The 26,759-nt window shown below is 37.2% G+C and overlaps 1 protein-coding gene across 2 annotated transcripts in view; it reads left to right on the forward strand.

Moving 5' to 3' along the window:
- The first annotated feature begins 19 nt into the window (after positions 1-19).
- UGP2 (UDP-glucose pyrophosphorylase 2) overlaps positions 20-26,759 on the forward strand; it is a 60,248-nt gene continuing 33,508 nt past the window's right edge. Inside the window, exons 1-3 of one of the 2 annotated variants that reach the window (XM_028514616.2) lie at positions 20-330; positions 15,637-15,764; positions 16,614-16,721. In XM_028514616.2, coding sequence (XP_028370417.1) covers positions 15,651-15,764; positions 16,614-16,721 — 222 coding nt within the window. In that variant the 5' untranslated portion in view covers positions 20-330; positions 15,637-15,650. Of the gene's footprint in view, positions 331-647; positions 1,317-15,636; positions 15,765-16,613; positions 16,722-26,759 lie in introns of those variants that run through there. The other variant, XM_028514614.2, reaches the window with a different exon arrangement.

The raw sequence follows: 26,759 nt of genomic DNA on the forward strand, positions 1-26,759 counted from the left end.
CGCCTCGGCTCCTGACTGGCGGCTGCTCCTGTTAGTCTGCGCAGCAGGAACAATTCCGCACCGAGGGGGCTGCTCCAAACGAAGGGGGAGGGGAACTATTTAGAAATTTTGAAGAAAGTAGGGGGGATTTCAGGTAACCGGAGCCAGCAGCTGGTTGGGCGGAGGGGTTTAGCAGCCGGGCGGCAACTGCGTATTCAAGGTGTGCTGGTGTGAGGGTACGGAGGGAAAGAGAAGGTGCCTCTGAGGTGACATTCACTCAGCCTGTGGGCCTTCTTCCTGGGGCACCAGAAACGCCCCCAATTTCCCAGCTGCTAAAGGAAGAAGAGGAAGGTGGGTCTTGGTGGCAGTTTGGAGGGGGGGTGGGCTTCCCACCACTCCCTAGGGGAGTGTGTTTCCCACTCTGAGATGTGTAGAGCCTTTGTCCTCTACTCGCCGTGTGGCCCCAGAGGCCAAATTTGGGGTTTGGAAGAGCGATGGGCAGGAGGGGCCGGAAGGTGTGCGAGGCGGATCAGGCCTTCCTGGATTCCAGTCTGTCAGACTCTGGGCAGCACGCGAGTTCTCCCCTTGCGGGCGGCCCCGGTGTGTCGCGGGGGAGGGGCGATGAGCCCTCGGCCCCTCCCATCCCAAGAAAAAGCGTCGGCTAGGGTTTCGCGGCTGGAACGGGAAGGCGGGGAGCTGGAGGCCTGTGCCCGCCCTCGCAGGGAATTCTTAGTACCTCCTAGTCCCAGGATATTTATGGGCTGGTAAAAATGGTTGCTTCTTCCTCGTCCCCCCGGGACGGCCTCACACGCCTCTCCCGCCTCTCCGAATCCTGCTCGGGTGGGGGACCGGTTTTGCGGAGAACTGGCTAGGAGGCTGGACTGCGTAGAGGGGAGGTAGAGCCTGGAATGCGGCCCGCCAGCGCCAGCCAGTGTCGAGCCCCGGAGGGCGTGGGGACCCAGGGGCGGTGAAATAGCCGCTGTAGATCCGCCTCTTTCATTGATGAAATTTAAGTTCGTGTGATTTTACCTTTCCTGGCAGTCTCCAGTTGGCCCTCGCTTGTGTCAGGAGCGCAGTGTAGCCAGGAGTTACAAGCAGACAGTCGCACCAAGTTTCTGTCTTTGGAAGTGGAGGTTTTCTTTTTCTTTTTTTGAGGCAGTTTTAATCGCTTTCAATAAATACTTAAGTAGCTGAACATTTGAAGAGGAGAAAGAACACGTCGGTTGTTAAAGAAGGGGAGGAAATCACTACCTGATAAGCGTGACTTCTCTAGAAATTAACATATATAAAAACCAGAGTATTTTAATCAATACCCAAAATGTCGAGGTTTGTACAAGGTAAGACACGCTTCTTCTTATCTCCCGGGTTGCTTCAGCCGAATTTGGATACTGGCACTTGAGAGGGTTGGTGGGTACGTTCATTTCAGACACTATTTGTGAAACCTTTTTCGTTAAATTGACATTGAGCTGCCGTGAACTGCTGGACTGGCGTTTCGGATACGAATAACTTATAACCCTGTGCTCTGCTGGGTGTAGTTCTGCCGCCCTGAAATCAGGTTAGTAGCACTCCAGTTTCCCGGGATAGTGGCTGTAAATGATGGTAAAACAGGATTTTGGTTGCTGATAATGTTTTCTTTTCCTGGTCGAAGTTGAGGTAACTGAGTGTGCGCGGACAAAAGGGGGAACTGGGAGGGCTGAGTGAAGGCAGGTGGGTTTCGCCAGGACTGTTAGGGAGAGCTTGCGTGTTGTTCTCAGCTCCTACTCCGTTTGTGTGCCTGGTTTGAGTCTCAGATTCATTTATTGCGAAACCGAGAGTAGCTCATAGAAGCTGGAGGTCATTTCAGCAGGAGAAATGACTTTGCTGCATTGCTGTGTTTATTTTTTCCTTCTTTAAAATCTTCAAGGATTATTAAGATTTCTTTGAAATTTGAAAATTGCCCTCTAAGTTCTACATGTATATTAGAAAGGGGTTAGGGAATTACTCTCAACTGATTTAAGCAGTAACATTGTGTGTATGTGTGTATACCTTGTACCGTTTGAAATTGGTGCTTATCTTAAACCTCATCACCAGTTTATAGCATAAAATTTGCCTTCTGCTATGCAAAAAACTGTTTTCTTGTGAACCCCAGAGTATGAAAGCTTCAGCCATCTTGCTGATCATACAGCTAGTAAAGTTCAAAACCACTTAATGTGACTTTTCAATAAATGTAGATGTACTTTAAAAAAAAGTGTCGGTAATGCTCTCATCTGACCCTGGGAATAAAAATGCCCTAGTAAATTTTACATCACTTCATTAACTCTTCTTTGAGTTATGTATAAAAATCGAAGAGAATTTGACAGTCTGCCTTGTTATGGAAAAAGGGGACACATTCCTACCTCTAGCACTAAGCTCAGAAATGTCACTTGTCATTAGACTTTCAAGTTCATGTTATACTTTACATGTAGTGAGAGATGCTTCTTAAGTGCTTATTGCATAAATGCCTTAGAAAAAGCAAGGCAGAAGTAACTTAGAAATGTGCTAGTTTTGCAACAACAAAATTTATTTACCAGAAAACCATTATTTTGCAACAGTATGCTAGGTGAAAGTGGACAAATCACTTCTCTTTAAAAGCTAAGAAGGTTTGTTAAACTCTAGCTGTTCTGTGTAGCTGTGTTTTGGAATAGCTTGCAGAGGTGGTGTGCATTTACTGATTTCACAGCCTTTACTGTTAAAGGCTGTCTTCAGGAGATTCTAAATCAAGTGGCAATACCTGAGAGTTGATGTCAATGTTGTTATTCCTTTCTGTTGTCATCTACTTTTTTAAAAAAGCTTTTATTTTGGAATACTTTTAAATTTGTAGGACAATTGCACACATGTCAAAACTAAGAAATTATTATAGATACATTACTACTAACTAGACTTATTCAGACTAGTATTCCATGACTCAGTCCAGCATTGCGTTTAGTTGTGATACATTTTTGCTTTAAATGGTAGTTTTCCTTTTAAATTTGCAGTTTTGCACAGAGATGACATTTCTTCCTGCTGCTCCTGCCCCCAAATTGACATGATTGTCCTCCTGTTTATCATTGTTTAAGTTTTGTACTTCAAACTCTGTCGGGGTGGTTTAGTTGGTTACAGTGTTGTCTCTGTACCTTGAAAGGTTGGGGGTTTACTCCTTTGTGGGACACGTACAGGAAACCCTTCTTTCTAAAATCAATAAACATATCCTTGGGTAAGAATTAAAAACTTTTTTTTGTACTTCAAGTGTAAACCCTTTATATGATTAATGAACTCTGTTGCTGTTATAAATGATAAACCTAATTGGCCAATGAGTTAGCTTTCTCTACAGATCAGTTTGCAAGTGTAAGGATTGGGATTTTTGTTGATTTTTGAAGTTTTTTAATTGATCAAATTTTTTGATCTTTGTTGTAGTACTTACTGATATTTCCATTCATTGATACATAGGTTGTGTCACTCATAAGGCAAAGATTGAATGACTATTAGACCCCTGTTTTCGTATGTTGTTTCAGTTAAGCTTTACAAGAGCCCTGTGAGGTAGCAGATGCTTTATATCACCTTACAGCTGAGAAACTTTAAGTATCTTGTCCAAAATTCACAGCTAGTAAGGACTTGTGTGTGTAGATGTGTCTAAAACCCTTGTCCTTTCCAATACCCTTTGCCTATTAAAACTTAGTTATCTAAAAGATGTGTTTCTTCTAGACTGCCAATTCCCTCTGGGCATTGTATTATATCCTTGGGACAAATAAATTATCTTGTAGTGGTTAATGCTCTATGAGAATTTGTCATTAATGATAAATAAGAAATTCAGCTCTTTCCATGTACTTTTTAGCAAGTTAGCCTACATTTTGTTTTGATAACACCTGTTAAGATTACATAAATGTTGAGAAAGATAAAAGGGTATGGACTTAGTTCTGAACCCTGTTGCTCAGAGGTGACCTTAGATACATAAGTTTTCTGAACCTCAGTTTCTACTTATATAAACATTGGGTATTAATACTTATGTCACAGGGTTATTGAGAAGCTGAAATGAGATGAATTGGGTGAATTTACTAGTCACATATCAGATGGCTAATGATTTTTACTTTTTTTCTTTCTTGAAATGACAGTGACCTTTCAGATAGCATTGCCACCATAAAGATAACCATATGTTATCAACAGAAATAAACAGAACAAGGCAGGCATGACAGGTCTTTATTTTCCTCTTTCAGGTTTGGTGTTCAGGCCCCTAGCACTAGGGAGTTGATATATTTAGCAACAACAAAAAAAGAAGTATGGGGTATAGAGGAGAAGCTTAACAGTGATGTAAATACACAGTTGGTGATAGTTTTTGTTTAAGTCCAGTCAACAAAATTTCTTTTGAATGCTTATAAAGTGCAGTTTTCTATATTGGTATTTCTGATGTATGTATTATGGTGGGAACATGAAATTCAGAAGATGTGTTGTGTACACGTGTTTCTGAATTTCCTGGAAATTGGGGTTGCTATACTTGGCTTGAATCTCTTTCCCCAAACCTAGGCAATGTGCTTTTACAGAAAAGCTGGTCATCTCCATTCTGAAGTTCTTTAACCATAAGTTTTAAAGTAAAAATATTCAATTAATAAAACTGTTTAATGTCGATAGGAGAGTTCTCAGTATATATTCCTTGGCCAAAAGAAGGTTCAGTGTTCTTTGGGCATCTCCCAACTCTGTGTTCCTCAGGCACTTAAGATTTCTTTTCAGAGGAAGACTCTTCTTTATTGGTTCTAGGACATAATACCCTAGTTTGGTGTATTCTACCCTCAGGTCACCTGCCTGCCTGTGATATTACCCATTTGCTAGTTTTCTCACCTTGAAGGGGTTTTTCAGGGCCCCCAATTATTCTAAATATATGTGAGTACTAGCTGAGTGAGAAGGGACTCCTTATTATAGTTGGAGGTACTAGGGGTAATCAGCAGCTGTGACTTTTTTTTTAAGATTTTAAAAAAGATTTTTAAAAGATTTTTTAAAAGAGTTTTATTTTTTAGAGAGAGGGATAGGTAGGGAGGAAGACTGGGAGAGAAACATCAATGTGTGGTTGTCTCTTGGGGGCCCCTCACCAGGGACCTGGCCTGCAACCCAGGCATGTGCCCTGACTGGGAATCATCAAACTGGTGATGCTTTGGTTTGCAGGTCTGTGCTCAATACACTGAGCTACACCAGCCAGGTAGCTGTGACTTTTTGCCAGGTTTGTCATTCTGTGCCATTTGGAATTTTGTTTTTTAAAAGTTACGGCTGCTTTGGGGTAGTCTCCCTACATGACTGGAGTCTTGTAAATGGTGCAAGGACTATTGTCATCTAGCCAGTTAAGGCCATGTTATGTGCTTATACTATAATATTAGAGGAACTTTATTTATCTAAATTATATAAATATGTCTCTTAATGTTGTTAAATTTAGGTACTTTCTTATATTTCAAGGAAGCCTTTTGAGTATCTCTGTGTTTAAAAAATATTTGAGACTTGTCAACTTTCCCATTTGTTGGAATTCTCTTTTTTTATGACTTTTTTTGTTGATGCTTGTTTGGTAGATGGCAGCTAGCCAGGGAGGATTAGTTGAGCTAATTATAACTAGAGGGGTCTCTGATGAATACAGGGATGAAAAATATTCTGGGCCAGGTTGTGGAGGTTGGACCTTAACCTGGTTCTTCTCAAATCCTGACACCAAATTTAACTCATTGCTGCTTATTTAGAGGCCTAGGATGCTTTTAGCCCAGAGGGATTGTAGCATGGATTTGAGGCAGGACTAGAAGTGGCAAAGCAATGACTAAGACACACTCCTCATTTTTTTTAAAAATGTGCCTTAGGGTTCTTTATATTGCTAGAGAGTGAGGGATTTAATTAAATTCAGAGTCACAGTTATAAATGGAAAATTAAACTCAAAATAAAGAGTTGAGCTGATGGAAATTTTGTTTTTCACTGTGGACCTTGTGATCTCTGTGGTTATACTTTGTTCTTGATAACTGAGTCTTTCTTCTGGTAAGATGGATGATTTTCATTTGTGAAAGCCAATTAAAGAAAAAAAATTGACAAGGAACATTAGAAAAATAAGAAATACTAGCTGGTAAACTCTCAGTAGTGTCATTTTAATATTGTGAAGATAAATTGAAAAATAACTTTATGAGGAAATTAAGATGTTCATTTTGGGGCAATAGATGTTTTCTTGTAACATGGGTTTACACATTCTCTGTGTTATTTTTTTCTTCATAGACAATTGTAGTTTTAATTAAAATAATAGGATACTTAATTTTATGTGAAGAACATTAGTTGGTCTAATAATGGAAATGTCCTAGGCAAAAGGATAATATACTGTAGTTTTCTAGTTTCCACCAAGTTGTATTTGGTACTTTTTGTGGAAGTGCAGGAGTTCCCAGAAAGTCAGATATGTTCATCATTGAAAAGTTAATATGAACAGATATTTGAAAGTCAAACCAATTCTGGATTGTCTGTAAAAATGATTAAGAGTTGACTGTGCTTACTTTTCATAATGCTGTTTCTTATGATAGTTAATATTTATGCCAGTGGAGAAAATTTCAGCGATATTAGAATAAAATTGTTGGGGAGATCCTCTGAGGGCTTTAGTGAATGAGGTAGTTAGTTCACTTACTACCTTTTTAAGTGCTTAGGATCTCTTTAGAAGCTGGAGTTTTTCTAAGGACTGGTGTCATTTTGACACAGCTTACAGTTTCTTTTCTTAAATATAGTTAAACTTGGTATGATAGTGTTTGAATTGTGGACATCTTGGGTATTTTAGTGGATTGTTCAGGCACAATGACTGTTAGTTGACTGAGACCTCTGAAACTCTGCCAGGCGTGCATTTTTTATTAATAGCTTATTAAATTCTTTGAAAGTTGGCTTGCTAAGCTACTGAAAGAGAATTAAACTTTGTGGGTTTTGATTGGGCTTATGTGAGAAAAAGGAGATAATACTTCATTTGAAGGCTGTTTCCTAGTTCTGTTGATTGGTAATGCAGGCATCTCCTTTAGTTTGTTGAACAGTAATTGTCTAGGGCTCAAATTCTGCCTCTGCCAACAGTTCCATTGTTTATTTTTCTCACCCATTGCCAAATGAAATTGATTGTGCCCCCAAACCATTTTGATAATTAAGGATTGTTTTTGAGAACCATGGAGAAACTGGCTTGTTGTCTCAGTTAACTTACATAAACAACAAAATATTTTATTTTCCCAAACACTTTTAGATATTCATTAATTTTTTTGTATATAAATCAAAAGAGTTCCCTGTTTCTCTGTGATTTCACTTATGGCTTAAAAAATATTGTATTCATGTACATAAAATAGTCATATTTAATCTACTTTTTAATTATTAGTCAACAAATTGTAAAAAATACCATTGTAGGGGACACTCCTTTAACAATAGCACCACTTGCTCTTTGACTCTGGAGACTTGCAGACAAGGTGATTAGCATTTGTGTTTTTCTTTGGTTGCTGCTCTGGCAAAGGATGATGTTTTCTTTATGTTATAACCTTGCCTAGAATTTTAAAATTTCCAGTGAATGCAGGAAAACAGAATAACACAATTCTGTGCACTGTTTTGGGTTCAGTGGAAGCCAAATGGTAAAATGCTTATCGTTGGTGATAAAATATTTATAGAGTACATAAAAGCTTGCTTCGATTTTTCATTGCCCAGAAAATAAACTATATAGAAGGAAAAGCTGAAGAGCATAAGAGAATGCTTATTCTGATACATAGTTTTAACCTCACATAATAACATCACATAATAGACATAGTGAATTTTTGCCAATTTTTATTCAGATTTGGTGAGATACAGCTGTAACAAAGAAAGGGGAGACCTTCCTCCAGTAAGAAAAGCAGGGCGCAGGGCAGCAGGGTTTGGATTCCAGGTTAGCACTGCCACTGTATCCTTAAGCAAGTCAGCATCCTGCCTTGCCCTGCCCCATTTCATCTTTAAGATAAGGGAATTGGACTCATTCACTGACCTTAAAGCCTTTCTGAGCTTAAAAGTTTAATCTCAGTGCACATATATAAAATTATAGAGCAGGCCTGCCAAATAAGTTTTGGTCCTTGGTGGTGATTTTATGTTGTATCCTTTTTCCCTCCTCTCAGCAAATGAGTGCGATAGGCTCCTTGGCATGCCACCTTTCTTATCATCCATTAAATTTGATGCCAGGTGGTAACTAGTTGGTATATCTCTTCTGAATGTTCTGTTTTCAAAAGTGATATTTTTTGTTTTTGTATTCTAGATTTTAAGAGCTACTTTGTTGTATGAGTACAAAGTTATTCTTAATTGCTAATGAGAAATCTGGTTTAGGTATAAATTCTAAGTTAAAAGTTTTTTAAAGTAAGCAGTGCATGATTAGCAAAAATCTCTGTTAGCAAGGGGCTCTGCACATTTGGTGCTGGAGTATTGGAACAGTTCTAAAAAGCCTGGTGCATTTTTTTGTTACCAAAAGGAATTTATTAAGCATTCCTATGTGTGTAAAGCTGAATCACTAAAAAAATGTAAATATAAACTGTTGTACTGTAGTTTACGGTCTAAAATAATCAACGTTGACTTTAATACTAAAAGATCATATAAAATTGATCATAGAAAATTAACTATCGATTTTTCTTATGTGATTGAATGCTATGGACTATAACTTTTGCAATTTTTCCTAAATTAAGCTAAGCCTAAATATAATTGCCCAATTTTGGGAGCTCCAGTGGCACAATTGGTTAGAGAGTGGTATTTATAATTGCCTAATTTGTTTAATATTTAAAGTTAGTGAAAACATTATGCTAAAATATATATTAGATAATAAGAAATTGAAAAGAAATTTCAAGATCATTTTGTCTAGATCACCTACATTTTGGAATTTATTTGACCATATCTCTGATACTTGACTAATAAATCAGCCTCTGCTAGAGAAGCCTTAGGGACTTCAAGTACTCAGGGCTAGTCTACACTTTTCTTAGCCTCCCTTTCCCTATGACAGAAATGACTCTTAAGCACTTTCTATTTGGCTTTATCAGGCACTACCTTCATGAGACTGGACTCTGTCTTCTTCATATGTACCTAGTATATAACTATTGTAATAGACTATTGCTTTTTAATTTAATAAGCATTACTTATTTACTGTGTCTCATACTGTTAGTTAGGCAGTGGGACTATAGCAGTGAACAAAATAGGTATGATTTATTCTTAAAGAGATTGTAATTTGTTGGGTAAATAGACATTGAATGAATTTTTTAAAATATGTTATAAAAGAGTGGCACAAGGATCTACCATGTGAGCATGTAATGGGAAACTTTGGTTCGTTTAGAAGATTTCTAGGTGGAGATTACAACTGAACTCTGACAAATGATATGTTAGTGACTACTCAAGCCACTAATATAAGAATTTAAGATCTCCCATTTATTTACACATTATCAGGTGCTTGTACTGTGTACCAGGTGCTGAGGTAAATGTTGAGGGGGGAAAGTTGAATAACATAATTAATATAAGAGTTATGATAGAAAGGAAGGCCTCTTTTAATGTTCAGAAGCTACCACCTAGAACACTAGGAATGCCACTCCCAAAATAGCAGAAGCTAAAGTCACAGGGTTTGAACCTCTGTGGGCTGAGGGATTAGGTTTCCTGAAGGTTGGGGTGATTCCCATGATTTTAGAATTTACACTAGGCTATTACCTTCCATTTTTTCCTCCTCATTTTTGCCTACTCTTCTGTAAAAACATTGAATGACGCTTGTGATGTGTGTTTTGGAACAAACTTATAATACTTGGTATGATTTTAATTTCACGGAGCAGAAAAATACCACCTCAGTTGGCTTAAAAAATGAGGGACTTGTATCACATGAATCTTGAAGTAGGATGTTCCAGCATTGGTTAATTCAGTACAGTGATTGCATCAGTCTTTCCTTCCTTCTGCACTCCTAAGCATATCTATCTCATTCTTGGGTCAGCTGTCTTTAAGCTCACTAAAGAGCAAAAGAAACTGGAGGTGACAGATGAACACATACTCATTATGTCCAGGAGTGAAAAAGGTACTATTTCTTCTCATGTGTTTCTTTTTCTCAGTGAGAAACGCTTTTCTCCCAAGTCCTTTGGCAAACTATCCTCATTGGCTCACTGGCCAGAATCATACATATTATGTTTCATGATTAAAACAATCACTGGGAAGGCTTTAAAATCTGGGCCTGGTGCCATTTCTTAAGCACATGGCCTTGGGGCAGAGAATAGATGACAGAAAAACATTGGAGTAGGGAGAAGAACAATGTGCATGGCTACTACAAATATATTAAGATGGAGTATAATCTATATCAGAGCTACTCAAAGCAATACTGGCAGCAGTCACTTATTAGAAATGCATATTCTCCTCACTCCAGACCCACTGAGTCAGAATCTTTGGGAGATTGCCCAGAGATCTGTGTTTTAACAAGCCCTCCAGGTGATTTGTATGCACATTAAAGTTTCAGAAGCACTATTGAGATGTCACAGAGGAGAAAATTGCAGCCTTTAGGCCTTCTGCTTTAGCACCTTCTTTAGCTTTGGCTACTCAAAAGGGGTACTTCAGCTTTTTTTAAGACATGCCTAGCTAAGGAATTGTACGTATTTCCCATCAAATGATGAAGAGAAGTGATATGATTAAGGTTGCAGTTTACGGGGAACCAATCCATTCTGCTTGGTACCACCAGATTAGAGTGACATATGGGCAGAATAGTTACAAAGCTGTTTTCATTATGACCAGACGAGTGAAAATGAGAGGGTAAGGTAGCAGCAGTAGAAATAGAGAGCATTGAATGGAATTGAATTAAGTATAATATTGGATTGGATGTAATGTGCAGGAGAAAGGAGGGAAGAGTCAATTGTAACTGAGATTTCTAGGTCATCTAGGGGTGACTGGGAGAATGTTAATGCCATGGAGGAGGGCAGGGAGATGAATTTAGATGATTTGGCCATGTTAAATTTGAGGTACCCAGTTGAGTATCCAGGTGCAAAAGGTCTAGAATACTATAGGGAATGTGAGCCTATAGCTCATGGGAAAAAAAAGATCAGGATGAGAGTCACATATTTATGAGTTATTAGTAAGGAGATTGGTAAAGGAATAATTGAGGGGGAAATGGTGTGAGGACAGACAGCATCTTAGGAAACTCAGGGAGTAGAAAAAGAATGGAAATTGAGGCCTAGACAGAGATGTAGAAGATGATGTGGGATGATATTGGGTAATGGAATCCAAATAAGAAAAGCTTTTCTAGGAGGAAAATTAACAAATAACTGAGTTTAAAGGACTGTAGTATAACCACAGAAGAGGATGTTCAGCTTTAATTGGCCATAAATCTAGTCAGTATATGTCTTTAACTTTATTCATTATTATTTACAGTCGCTACTATATTCTTGGAGTTTTTAAACCGTTTCCTGGTTTAAGATAAAGCAAGCTCTCCAATTCTCTGATTTTGAGTACATCTTAGTGTGGGTTTCCAAGGAAGGTTGGGATTCTTCAGAAATAATGAATGGTGGGACATGGCCTGGAGAGAGCTACACACCTTTGTTGCTCTTGGTATTCTTTTTTCAGCCTTTCCATCACCTTTGCTTTGTGAAGCTATCTTTCTGCTTAAGAATGTGAAGTTGTTTTGTTTGTGCCAGTATCACGATGTTAGGGAAGGGTAGTATGTACACTTCTTAGCTGCTGAAATGGATGAAATGAAATACCTAAATTAAGAAATAAAAACAATCACTTGTTAGATTGTCTCCTACCTCTTGATTTATTGCTTTTTCTCCTCCTCCTTTTTTTTTAAATTTTTGTTGGCCCCAGTTGAATAGAGGAAAGTCCACAATGTGGAAATTTTAGTTCTTAAGAACAAGGAAGAATTAGGAAATTGAGGTGGGAGAAAATTTGTAAAAATAAGTTACTGCTTGTTCGGTCCCAAATTGACTAAGTTGTAATTAAGTCAACCAAGACAATTGTCGTAAACCCAGTTTTATATGGTAGGGAGTTTCCTTTTTATTCCATTGAGTATAAGAAGACATTCTGATAGAAATGCTTTTGGAGTTATTTAGGGATTTTTGTGCCATGATTAAAGAGCTAGACTAGGAAAAAAAAATGCCCAAGATAGTTTCACCTCATTGTGTAGTACTGGACCTCAGCATAAACTGGCTCTGATTCTGAATTCCTTAAGGCCTGTACTGTGACCTTGGATAAGTCACTTAAACTATTCAACTTTGTTTTCCTATCTGTAAAACTGAGGGTAGATTAAATGCTCCCTCTCATCTATAAAAATGTTTTGATTTATGACTGAGTTAATGAAATGGGTGATTCCTATTCCACTCTCTGTCTAAAATCAAAGAGAATCAATTCTTTATTGCTAAGAAATGAGGAAAAGAACATTTTAGGTTAGAAATCTTGCATTATTCAGGGGATACTTTAATTGACCTTCCATTAGAAAGTCAGCTGTCATTCCTGGAAGTGTAACCTGAGAATGCTAAAAGCCCAAGAAAGCTTCTAATATCTGTACTTCTTTTCCTACCCAGAAATTCCAGACCTCTCTTTAAAAAATCAGGATGAATAAGGAGTTCACTACAAAGGGAAATTGTTTCTAGCTCTGTGCCTCCTGGTCTGTGCAAGATAGACACTCTTCTTGATTAAGTACACTATTCTTTATTTTTGAATATTCTTTATTCCTTAAAAGCCCTTCCTTAGCCTCTAATCACTTAAAAACAGAACTTCACAGTTGCACTTTCCTCAGGGAAAGGAGAGGGAAACAGCTGTGGAATAGAGTAGAAGTGATAGGCGTGTTGTAATTTTCTTTTGTTGTGTAAGCTGTTCATATTTGTGGAGGGGGTAGAAGGAATACAAATTGTTTTTCTGCATTTGGTGCTATGTCAAACAAACGGGAAGAATAAAGGTTAGGGCTATTTGTCAAAACTCACATTCGAATCTGTGTTCTCCTTCTTGGAATCAGTGTTTGAAGGCTGAACCTGCTACAGCTAGTAGAGATCACATGTAATATTAAATGTGAGCCTGTCAGCCAGCCTTCTTAGCTTTGCTTGGTAGGGTAGTGACACAATTTCTGTGCCTTTTAACCTTAAGTCATGTATGTTGTTGGTAGGCTCTTGTTCTGCAGAGAGTTTTTAAAATTTGGTGGGCAGTTTTGGTTTTTTTTGGACTGTTCTTATGTAGACAAATCTCAGACGGCTACTAGAGTTATTTTTAAATTTAGCAGTTACATTTAGTTTTATCTCATTTTGGCATTTGCCCAGAATATAAGTAAGTGAAATGTTTTCATCACTATATTTTTTAGAAATGTGACTGTGAATGCTGGCCTTCAGGATCCAACTTGAACAACAAAGAAGCAAGTCTGTAGATATCTTTTTTTTTTTTTTTTTTTTTTTTGGACAGGCAGGGAGGGAGAGAGAGAGAGAGAGAGAGAGAGAGAGAGAGAAACATCAGTGTGTGGTTGCTTCTCATGTGGCCCCCACTGGGGACCTGGCCCACAACCCAGGCTTGTGCCCTGACTAAGACTCGAACCTGCGATGCTTTGGTTCACAGACCGCACTCAACCCACTGAGCTACACCAGCCAGGGTTTGTAGATGTCTTTGAGTCTAAAAAACTAAAAAACCTTTTATTTAAAAAATCATTATATAGTAATATCTTGATCTATTTTAATCAGTGTGACACAAACAATTTATTTGTTTTTTTATTTTTTTTAATTGATTTTTAGAGAAAGAGACATTGATTTGTTGTTTAACTTATTTATGCATTCATTGGTTGATTCTCATAAGTGCCCATACGGTTGGTGTATTGGGACAATACCGAGCTACCCAGCCATGGTAATTCATGTGTTCTTTAATTTAGAGGTTTTATATTTATAGATTTTGCTTCCAGATTATTTTCTAAACATTAATATGGGATTTGGCTTAAAGATTGGGGAAGGGACCTCACAGGTATATGTGGGGTGCTGAGTAGAGGACTTAACCTGTGACAGATTTTAAATTACAGCTAAGTTTGCCAAGGGATGAACGTGTGTGGGTGATGTCACATTAACTCTAGTTCAAAATGTTCTGGAAGAGGTTATTAGTTATCTGTCGTAGTTATGCAAACATGCTTATCCATTATCACCAATTTTTACAGATTACAATTGCTACTTACTAGTTGAAACCTATCTTTAGGTTATTTATGGAATACACGTGTTTATGGTGGTTTTTTTTTTTTCTCACAAAGACCTTATTTATGAACCACAGTTTTAATCACTTTGGTAGTTTTGCTGGAGTCCATAAACTTAGTTGCATGGTGGTTTATTCCTATAAAAAGGTCACAGTTAGAAAATGGTTATTTTAAGATTAGATTGTGTGCTCTCACCAAATACCCTTTTTTTCTCCCTTGGATTTTAATATGAAAAGTGTATATTTTTGGAGAGCTATGTTAATATCTCATTTGTTAACATTTTTATATATTTGGGAGAGGGAGAGGCTGTCTATATTAAATAAATTGCCGTAGGAGTTAACATAATATACTAATTTCTGCTCTTAGAAGTATCTTGAAAATATCTATTATGTTGGCTTTAATTCTGTCTGTATAAATGTTCCTTTCTGTCCCTATAACAAGTGAAATAATTTATGGTATGTATGTGAAATACGATTCTGCTGAATTAACAATATTTGTAGAACTAATTAGTTATCAAAGAAAATGTTTGAACATAAGCTTCACAAATACATTTATAAAGTAGGATTGAATTAAGTAGGTATTGAGGATAAAGAAGGTGAACAATAATATTATTGCCCCTTCTTTTATAAGAAATAGGGTAATTACGATCTAGATAGCTAAGTGTAAAACATCTGTGTTGGCATTTTTCTCCCAAGGAACTTGGGCCTGGGATGTTCTCTTTTTTGTGTGATTTTCTATTTTTGTTTTCATCTAAAAGCCATTTCTGTCACCTTTAGTAAGATCCATCTGTCACAGAGATGCCCAGCTATGCCAAAAGCCCTGATAGTCTTGTCTGACAAAAATAAGTACAGAAATGTCTTGGCTGAAATTAAGGACCAGAGTGGGGAATTAGTCCTGTGTTGTTCTCCTTTTAAAGTGAAAATTTTGATGCCAGGGAAGTAGAGACATCTTGGAATTGCCATTATCTATTTCTCAAGGGATTATTCTAGTAAGAAATATGAAACTAGAGTGGCTGTCCTTCTAAAATGGAAAGGATTTCTTAAAGTTTTCATCTGGCCTGGAGGAGGGAGAAATCTTTTGCTTCTGCATAATTGCTAGATCCCTTCAGTTATGATGCAGCAGTTCCATAAGGGCATGTTCCATAAAACATATCCTTATTAACATTATTCCAATTGTTTTGATATTTTTCCAGCTTTGATGGCTAGGAGGGAAACGTTAGTAGAAATGGAATTATGTACTCAAATGAAGATTAATCCTTTTACTTCTACCTGCCTCATCTTCCCAAAAGTGTTTAGTGTTTGAGATATGTTTATTAAAACATAAAGATGTACCTAATAGTCAAATTTGAGCACATGTGATTATATAGTCCCAACTAATTAACATTACTGAAATTCTATGTGAGGATGATGGGACTATAGAGTTGAACTCTTCATTTGCTGGAACATCAGAAAGAAATCAGTTATAGCTTGTCAGCTGTTTGGATGATATCTGATTTTCAGTTGATGGTTTTATATTTTTGTTTTAAGATCTTAGCAAAGCAATGTCTCAAGATGGTGCTTCTCAGTTTCAAGAGGTCATTCGACAAGAGCTAGAATTGTCTGTGAAGAAGGAACTAGAAAAAATACTCATTACAGCACCATCACATGAGTTTGAAGTAAGGACTCTACAGTGTTTTTTGTTTTCATTCTCTGCATGCTAAATTGCTATTGCTATTGCTGATCATCCAGTTTAAAATAAGCACAAGATGTAATGAGAACATAAAAAAATTAGGATTGCTTAACAATTAAGGATTTTCAACATTTTGCCATTGTAAAACCATTGTCTTTTTCTTTTTTACTTCTAGGAAGTTTCTAAAGTCTAGGACAATCAGAACAAAATTACACTTCATTTATTCTATGTTTCGGTATCATTGGGTGGAGAAATGGATATTAGTGTTCAGTTAGAATTGTGAAAAGTTAGTTTATAAACCATATATCTTGCATACCTTTTCTAAATAGCCAATTCTAATAGAACTGTGCTACTTACCAGCTATTGTATAATAGATGTGCCACACTAGGCAATGTGTTTACTTTTCTGTTTATAAATCAATAGATTACCCTTTTCATTTTCAAATTTCAATTTGCACTTAACAAATTAGTTGTGAGGTTAGTTGTGTTTTGTTACTTTTTGTTCTTTTGGTGAAGATTAATTTACACATAAAAGAAACAGAGAAAGATATTGGTGAATAAATATAGAGAACCATTTGGAATTCCCATGGACCAAATGGTATTCAGATTATATGATAGTGGTAGGAGATGAGGAGGATTATTTGCTTGTATTTCTTTAAGTGTGGTTCCTATTAGATCTTCCTTCCTCTTTAGTTTTAAGTTGGGATATAAAAAAGACTCCATGTTTTAATAGTATAAGAATTTCATTGAAACATATTTTAAGTGTATAATATCTATCTGGTTTTATTAAATATTAAGCATTCTGCTAGTTGTAACAACAATTTTTGTTTTCATAGCACACTAAAAAAGACCTTGATGGATTTCGCAAGCTATTTCATAGATTTTTGCAAGAAAAGGGACCTTCTGTGGATTGGGGAAAAATCCAGAGACCTCCAGAAGATTCGGTAAGTTTTAGATAATATGTAGGAAAATTTAAGGCAATTTAGGACGTTGTTTTAATTTTGGGTGTGTAGTCTAGGGCAAGGGTGTCAAGCTCATTTTCACTGGGGTCCACATAAACCTCATGGTTGCCTTCAAGGGCTGAATGTAATTTTAGGACTGTATAAATGTAACTACTCTTTAACTAGGGGTAAGGAGCTTGGCACTTTCGCCTGGTAGAAACAAGGTGCTGAGCCAGATAAAACAAGGTGGAGGGACGGATTCAGCCTGTGAGCTTTATGTTTGCCACCTGTGGTCTAGGGGACCTGTAAAAGTCATCATTCAGACATAGGAATATTGCATTGCATTCATTGTTTCCTCATGCTGAAACTGCAGAGATAGCTTTCTACCATTTTCCCCTGTTTTAGACCTTTCCATTTCTGCAGAAGACTTATAAAAGTCTAATCTCCCTTTAAATACTACCTCATAACTTAATATCCCTGGCTATGAGGCAGTTCTTTGGAAAAGTATCAAGTGCACAGTAAGGCTTCATTTATGTTCTTTTCTCCCTACTCTCACCTAAGCCATCTGATTTCTTATTGTCTGTAGGGTAATGAACAGACACCAAGTCAGCTGCTTAAAGCTCTCCCCATGCTTTCAACCCAAATAGCCATATTTCCTCTGCCTGCCTTATGTGAATCAACCCAGCAGTTCTTCCTCACACATTATATTTGTAGACTTCTATGTCTGTTGTTTCTTTGGAATGCTGTGGTCTCTTTACCTGTAAAATGCCTCTACCTCTATCATCAGCCCCTAACAGAAAGCTACACTGAAGAAGTGCAGTAGTATCTGATGTTTAAATCTTAGCTCTACTGCTTATAAGCTTTGTGTAAAATGAGAATAATACCAGGTGCTTTATTTCCTTCTCAGGGTTTTTTTTTTAAAGATTTTATTTATTTATTTTTAGAGAAGGGATGGGAGGGAAAAGAGAGGGAGAGAAACATCAATATGCGGTTGCCTTTCATGTGCTCCTCACTGGGGACCTGGTCTGCAATCCAGGCATGTGCCTTAGACTGGGAATTGAACCAGCAACCCTTCGGTTCACAGGCTAGCACTCAATCCACTGAGCCACACCAGCCAGGGTTCCTTCTTAGGGTTGTTATAAGGCCTTATTAAGAAACATAAACTCTAAAGCATTTAGCAGATGTTAGTGGTTATTTCTGCCATCATGTGGTGCTTAGCTGGCCTAATTAGTATTAGTTGCTTATATGCCTGTATTGTCTTCATACTAGTCTTTAAGGCCAGGGGACTATGTGTCTTGATCTAATGTTTGTTGAATGGTTGATTTAAAAGAAGTATTTGTCTAGAGGAGGGACCAAGATGGTGGCATAGGAGGATGCTGAACTTGCCCCCTCCCAGGAACACACTGAATGTACATCTACATTTATAGCAGTTTCTTCTGAAACAACTGAGAACCACTTGAACAACTTCTGAGAGAGAGACCACATTGAGAAGGTTAGGGAACTGTGAGAGTTCTCGAGAGCTGAGGGAACTATCCAGGAACACCACTATTTATGTTTCCCAACACATAGATAGTAGGTAGAAGATCCATCCAGGTTCTCTGGACAACCTGCAAGGCCGCTGTAGCATGTCCTCAGCCACCCCTTCCAGAGCTAGATCCAGCAGGAACAGGAGGGTACTGTAGCAGGCATACAAGAGGCCCCTCCACCAATGTATTGATTCAGCAGCTATGGCAGTGTGCTGCTAAGTGCATGAACTGGGCTACACATGCATCTGAGGCTCTCTCACCTGGAGTTAGTGTGGTGATTGCAAAACACTGTAGTACCTGAAGGCAGGGTTGTCCATCTGGAGAAAGGGCAGAGACAGTGGGGCACTGCTGTGCACACATGTGGGGCTGCCTTGCCTAGAGAGGGTACTGAGCTATCAAAGTGCAGCAGTATGTGCACACAGGGCTGCCCATCTGGAAAAAGTTTGGAGCTAGGAAGGCATTGTCAGGCATATGTACAGAGCAGTCCTGCCAGACCTGGGTCAGGGGACAACTAAACCAACAGGACACACCATGTACACTCTAGGAACCTGTCCCTACACTGGGCAGTCCTTCCCAGATCAGAAGAGCAAGGAAACACACACAGATCAGGTTCCCCTACCCAGAACCCACTTCTTTGACTTGGCAATGTATCAGGCACCACAGGTACCTATCCTAACTATAACTGGCCTGCCCAAACCATCTGACACAGTCTACACAGAGGCAACTTTTTCAAAATTGGAAGAGATAGTTATTTCATCCAAGTCTTAGGACAAACACAGACAGTCAGACAAAATAGGGAGACAGAAGAGTAGGCGCCAATGAAGGAACAAGAAAATATCCAGAGAAAAAAACTAATAAAATGGAGACGAGTAATTTACCTGATAAATAATTCAAAGAAACATTCATAAGGATCCTCAACAGACTTGAGAGTAGGATGGAGGATCTCTGAGAGCACTTCAAGAAATGAAAAATGAATGTTGCAGATTCAATTCCCAGTCAGGGTACATGCCTGGGTTGCAGGCCATGACCCCCAGCAACCGCGCATTGATGTTTCTCTCTCTCTATCTCCCTCCCTTCCCTCTCTAAAAATAAGTAAAATCTTTTTAAAGAGTCATTCTTTATTTAAAAAAAAAGAAAAATTAGCAAAGAACCAATCATAGATGAAAACTACATTAGCTAAAGTGAAGAATACATTAGAAGGAATTGACAATAGATTAGTTAAGTGGTAGCAACCTGGAAGACAGAATTGTAGAAATCACCTAATCTGAACAACAAAATGAGAAAAAAGAATTTTAAAAATAAGGATGGTATAAGGGACCTCTGGTATAATGTAAAGTGCTCTAACACTCACAATATAGGATTCCAAAAGGAGAAGAAAGGGGTAGAAGGTATATTTGAGGAAATAATGGTAGAAAATTTTCCTAATCTGTGGGATGAAACAGGCATTCTGGTACAGGAAGTATAGAGAGTACTGAACAAGATAAATCCAAAGAGGCCCACACCAAGACATACTGTAAGTAAAATGGCAAAAGTTAAGAGTAAAGAGATAATAATGAAGTCAGCAAGAATGGAAACAAATCACATTTGAGAGCCTTTCACAGAAATATATGGATATGTATGAGCCTCATGGTAACCATAAATCAAAACCTACAAAAAACAAAGAGAAAGGAACCCAATTAAAAAGCTAAGGAAAAAGTCAGCAAATAAAGGGAAAAGAGATCAAGAGAAGAGAAAGGAACAGAGAAGAGAAAAAAAAAACCCTGAAAACAACAAAATGGCAAAAAAGCACATACCTATAATAATTACTTTAAATGTAAATGGGCTAAATGCTCCAATCAAAAGGTGTAAGGTATGGGGAAAATTAACAAGACTCATTTTCAGAATGGGGAAAAAACAAGACTCATCTATATGCTGCCTGCAGGAGAGTCACTGTAGATTGAAAGTCACACAGACAAAGTGAAGGGATGGAAAAGAGACTCCATGCGAATAGAAACAATAACGAAGCTCTGGTAGCAGTGCTCATATCAGACAAAATAGACTTTAAAACAAAGAATGTAAAAAGAACTAAAGATATTATGTAATGATTTAGAGGTCAATCCAAGAAAGGGATATAACAATTGTAAATATGCACCCAACATAGGAGCACCCAGGTACATAAAGCAAATATTAATGGATGTAAAGGCAGAAATTAATAGCAATACAACAATAGTTGTGGACGTTAATATTCCACTTACCTCAATGGATAGATAGATCATCCAGACAGAAATTAGTAAGGAAATAATGGCCTTAAATGCCAAATTAGACCAGATTGACTTATTAGACACTTACAGAACATTTTTCCCCAAAACAGCAGATTTTGCATTTTTGGTAAGTGGACATGGGACATTTTCCAGGATAGACCACATATTAGGCCACAAAACAAACCAGTAAGTCAAGAAGATTGAAATTATATCATGTATAGTTTTTGGCCATAATGGCATTAAACTAGAAATTATCAACATGAAAACTGGAGAAACACACAAATACATGGAGATTAAACAACAGATTACTTCCTTAAGAATAATGAAAATGAAAACACAACTTTCAAAAATTTATAGGATGCAGCAAAAGCAGTTATAAGGGGAAGATTCATAGATGTGCAGGCCTACCTCAAGAAATAGGAATAATCCCAAATAAACAACCTAACTTTATACCTAAATGAACTAGAAAAAGGAGAACACAAAACTCAAAATAAATAGAAGAAAAGAAATAAAGATCAGGGCAGAAATAAACAAAATAGACACTAGAAAAATAATACAATGATCAATGAAACTAAGAGCTAGTTCTTTGAAAGGGTTAAAAAATTGAAACCCCTAATGTAGCAAGATTCATCATGAAAAAATAAGAGAGAGCCCAAATAAGTAAAATCAGGAATGAAAAAGGAAAGATTACAACCAACACTACAGAAATACAAAGGACCATTAAAGAATACTAGGAACAGTTATATGCCAATAAATTGGACAATCTGCAAGAAATGGACAAATTTCTAGAAACATAACCTTCCAGGACTAAACCAGGAAGAAACACAATCTGAACAAACCAATGACTAGCAATGAAATTGAAGTTGTAGTCAGTAAACTCCCAACAAACAAAAGCCCAGATGGCTTAACAGGTGAGTTCTACCAAAGATTTAATGAAGAATTAGTACCTGTCCTTAAACTGTTTTAAAATATTGAAGAGAAAGGAATGCTTCTAAACTTATTCTATAAGGCCAGCATTACTCTGACACCCAAACCAAAGACACTACAAAAAAAGAAAATTATAAACCAGTATCTCTGATGAACATAGATGTAAAAATTCTCAACAAAATACTAGCAAACCTTATTTAACAATACATTATTAGGATTATGTACCATGGTCAAGTGGGATTTATACCAGTGATGCAAGGCTGGTTCAACATCTGCAAAATAATGTGATTAGTAACATCAGTAAAACCAAGGACAAAAATCATGATTATCTTAGATATAAGAAATACAGAAAAAGCATTTGACAAAATTAAACATCAATTCATAATAAAAACTCTACAAAGTGAGTACAGAGGAATTTAACTCAACTTGATAAATGCTGTCTTATGACAAGCCCACAGCTAACTTCATACCCAATGGTGAAAAGGTGAAAGAGTTTCATTTGAGATGAGGAACAAGAAAAGGATGCCCACTCTTATGACTATTATGTAATGTGGTATTGGAAATCCTAGCCACAATAAGAAAATAATACCATTTATAACTGTATCAAAAATAATAAAATACTTAGAAATAAATTTAACAAATGTGGTGAAAGACTTGTACTCTGAAAACACTGAGACACTGAAGAAATTGTCCTGTCTTGATAGCTCAGTTGGTTAGAGCATTATTCCGATATGTCAAGGTTGTGGATTTGAGCCTTGGTCAGAGCACATATAAATTCATGAGTAGGTGGCACAACAAATTGGTCTCTCTCTCTTTCTCTCTCTCTCTCCCTCTCCCCCCCCTCCCTCTCTCTCTCCCTCTCCCTCCCTTCCTCTTCTCCCCCACTCTAAAATCAATTAAAAAATTAAAGACACTGAAGAAATAAATTGAAAAGGACACAAATAAATGGAAGGATATACCATGTTCATGAAATGGAAGGATCAATATTGTTAAAATGACCACACTACCCAAAGCAGTCTACAGGTTCACTCCAATCCCTATCAAAATACCAGTGACATTGTTCTCAGAACTAGAACAAACAATCCTAAAATTTATATGGAATCCCAAAAGACCACAAATAGCCAAAAGACTATTGGGAAAGAAGAACAAAGTTTTATGTGTCACCCTTGCTGATTTCAGACTGTAATACAAAGCTATAATAATCAAGACAGTATGGTACTGGCCCAAAAAGAGTCACATAGATCAACTGAACAGAATAAAGAGCCCAGAAATAGAAAAGAGAATATAATTCACTTATATGGTCAATTAATCTGTTACAGAGGAGGCAAGAATATACAAAAGAGAAAAATGACAGTCTCTTTAACAAGGTGTGTTGGGAAAATTGGACAGATACGTGCAAAGAAATGAAACTGGATCATTCTAGTACATCATATACAAAAACTCAAAATGGATTAAAGACTTAGATGCAAGGCCTGAAATCATAAAACTCCTAGAAGAAAATGTAGATGATAAACTATTTGACATGAATCTGAGTAATATCTTTTTGGAGAATATATTTGCAAATGATATATCTGATAAGCAGTTGATATTCAGAATGTAAGAAACTCAGACAACTCAGTAACAAAAAATAATCTGATTAAAAAGTGAGCAGATGACATGAAGAGACATTTCTCCAAGGAAGACATAAAAAAAAAAAATACTCAATGTCACTAATCAGGGAAATGCAAATCAAAACCATAATGAGATATCACCTCACTCTAGTCAGAATGGCTGTTATCAAAAAGTCAACAAATAACATTTGTTGGTGAGGATGTGGAGCAAAGGAAACACTTGGACACTGTCGATGGGACTGTAGATTGGTGTGGCCACTGGAAAATAGTATGGAGAGTCCCAAAAACCTAAAAATAGATCTGCCATGCAACCCATTGATTTCACTGCTGGGTATTTATCTGAAAACAAACAAACAAACAACAAAAACCAAAAACAAACAAACCCCAAAACACCAATTGAAAAAGATGCATTCCTATGTTCATTGCAACATTATTTACAATAGCCAAGATATGAAAGCAACCTAGGTGCTCATTCATAGATGCATTGATAAAGAAGCTGTGGTGTATATAAAATGGAATGTTACACAGCAATAAAAAGGATGAAACCTTGTAATTTGAGACAACACTCAATTGTATGTAGATAGGATTGATCTAGAGGGTATTATGCTAAGTAAAATAAGTTAAGTGGAGAAAGACAAATACTGTATGATTTTACTTATATGTGAAATCTAAAACAAGAACAGACTCATAAACAGATCAAACAAATGGTTGTCACAGGGAAGGGGCATGGATGGATATATGAAAAACTTGAAGGAAGCCTTGGCTGGTATGGATCAGTGGATTGAGTGTGGGTCTGCAGACCAAGGGTTTGCTGGTTTTATTCCCAGTCAGGGCACATAACCTGGGTTGCGGGCCAGATCCTCAGTGTGGGGTATGTGAGAACCACACATTGATGTTTCTCTCCCTCTTTTTTTCCCTCCCTTCCCCTTTCTCTAAAAATAAATAAGTGAAATTAAAAAAAAATTTTGAAGGGAAATATAGTTCATAATATTGCAATTGTGACAGATGATTACTAGAATTAGTATGGTGATTATTATAAGATATATGAATGTTAAATTACTATATTATGCACGGGAAACTAATATTGTATACCAGCTATACTTAAAAAATGGAGTGATTTTCTATTTTTTTAAGGTTTAAAAATTTTATTTTTAGAGAGAGGGGACAGGAGGGAGGAAGAAAGGGAGAGAAACATCAGGTCTGGGGACCTGACCCACAACCCAGGTATACGCCTTGACTGGGAATTGAACTAGTGACACTTTGGTTTGCAAGCTGGCACTCAGTCCAATGAGCCACACCAGCCAGGGCTGAACTGATTTTCTTAAGCGTAAGTTTTATTAACGTGCTGACCATTCTTTCCTTTTGTGTCAGCAATTTTGACCTCTGCTGCTAGCAGTACTTTTCACTACAGATAGAAAAGACTTGATAGAATAGAATAATTGTGTGTAGATAGTTTATCTCTTATGTGCTTGTAATCTTAGATAATCTAATACTGATTTAAAAACAACTGTTTAGAGAAGTTTTTGGCAAACTACTGCCTCAAAGTTACCCCACTGCCTGTGTTTGTAAATTTTACTGGGACATAATTGCACATGTTCGTTAATGTACCATCTATGGTAGCATAAACCAATGTAGTCCCTCAATTTTTTCCTAATGGGAAAATCTTAAAATACAATTCCTGTTTAGTAGTACTTTTGTTCCCTTATGTGAAAAATGTATTTCAGTTAAATAATTTACAATTATAAAATACATGTTCTTTAAAAAAATAATTTTAAGTAAAGTTTTATTGTAACAACCACACTCATTCATTTACATATTGTCTATAGCTATTACAGTGTTATAATACTACAATGAGTTCAATATTTGTAATCAAGACCACATGGCTTGCAAAATTTAAATTATATTCTTACAACCAGCAGAGTAGCGCAGCAGAAGCCTGCTGGGCCCATAAATTATATTCTTTCTGGCACTTATGGAAAATAGGTCTATTCAGAAAGTATCCATCCATACAATGTGAAAAATAGAGACATTTATTGAGGAAGATACAAGGTACAAGAAATATTGCACATAGGACAATAATACCTGAGTCTCCTTCAAAATAGGCACCTTGGGACCTTACACAGTTCTTCCAACTGCCATCAGCTGCCCTGTTGTATTTTTCTGAATCTCATGGAAGATCTGAAATCTCTTCCCTTTCAAAGGTGATTTTAGTTTTGTGAAAAGCCAGAAGTCTCAGGGTACCAAATCTGGGCTGTAGGGGAGCTGAGTCACCTGGGTGATTTGAAATTTCACCATAAAGTACTGCATGAGATGTGATGCATGAGCTGGCACGTTGTTGTGATGAAGCTGCCAGTCACCAGTTGCCCATAGCTGAGGCCTCCTGAATCATCTGAATAGTTTCCCTGGAGGAATGTTCAAGCTTAATGCAAAATTTGATGCAGGTTAGTTGCTCTACTCTGAGTCATTTTGAATGCAATGGTCCACAGTATGTGTGTTCACTCAACAGCGTTTATTGCCCCCACTGGCTAGTTCAGTGAAGTCATAATTGTTCACAGACGTGCATTCTAGTCCGCTCTCCTTGGCTTCCAGGTTCCATCAGTGTTGCACAAACCATTATCATATTATCAATGGTTGGCCTTTTTCTGGACAGACCTTGTATATGATGACCCCGTTTTAATATATTTATTTTCAGAAGATTTTTAGTAGTTTACTTCTTTGGCCCCCAGAAAACTGACCTCACGTGCCATTTTCAATTTAGATGATTAGTTTTAAGACAAAAACATTTTTTCATAAATACCAGATTGAGGGACATACCTAGAGATGGGTATTAAAACTTTATGTTGTCAAGTTTTACTTACTCTTGCCTACTGTGTTGAATACTTCATTTTAGTTCTGTCAGTGAACACATCCATGTTTTTTGAAAAGCCTATTTGAGTCCATATTTTATTGAATAAGAGCTATGAAGAATTTGATTTATGGAGTATGATATGGATAATGCTCTGCTGCAGTTTTGTAATTGTTAACTACGTGAATGTTATAATCAAGATTATCTTGATCATTTAGCTACATAAATAAAAGCAAATTAAAAATATATATATTAGGATTAATGTTTTAGAATAGATCAAGGAAGGCCCAGTTAGCATCTACAGCTTCATTGGACAAATTCATTGTTTTCTAGAGAGGCTGTGAGAATGTCTTGTTCCTGGCCAAGCTTAATGTTTGAGCTTACCTCTTGGGGATGGGGGAGGATGGGAAGTGATAGAAGATAGGAGATGAGGAGGTGCACAGCTTGCTCTAGATAGTACTGAGGCTAACAGGTTCTGTTAAACTATAACTTAAAACCTGTGGTCACCTGGCTGGCAGTGACCCCTGGCGATAATAAAGTACATTCTCATTTATATGAAAAATGTTTTATAAACTATGGTACATTTACACAATGGAATTCTATGCAGCAGAAAGAAAGAAGGAGCTCCTACCCTTTGCAACAGCATGGATGCAGCTGGAAAGCATTATGCTAAGTGAAATAAGCCAGGCAGTGAAAGACAAGCACCATATGATCTCACCTTTAACAGGAACCTAAACAACAAAACAAAGAAACAAACAAAATATAACCAAAGACGCTGAAATAGAGGACAGGTTGACAGTGACCAGAGGGAAGAGAAGAGGGAATTTCAGGGAGAATGGGAAGGGTTTACAGGAACAAATTTAAAGGACACATGGACAAAAACTAGGGGGAGG

The sequence above is a fragment of the Phyllostomus discolor genome, chromosome 6, assembly GCF_004126475.2.
Source record: "Phyllostomus discolor isolate MPI-MPIP mPhyDis1 chromosome 6, mPhyDis1.pri.v3, whole genome shotgun sequence".
Classification (NCBI taxonomy): Eukaryota; Metazoa; Chordata; class Mammalia; order Chiroptera; family Phyllostomidae; genus Phyllostomus; species Phyllostomus discolor.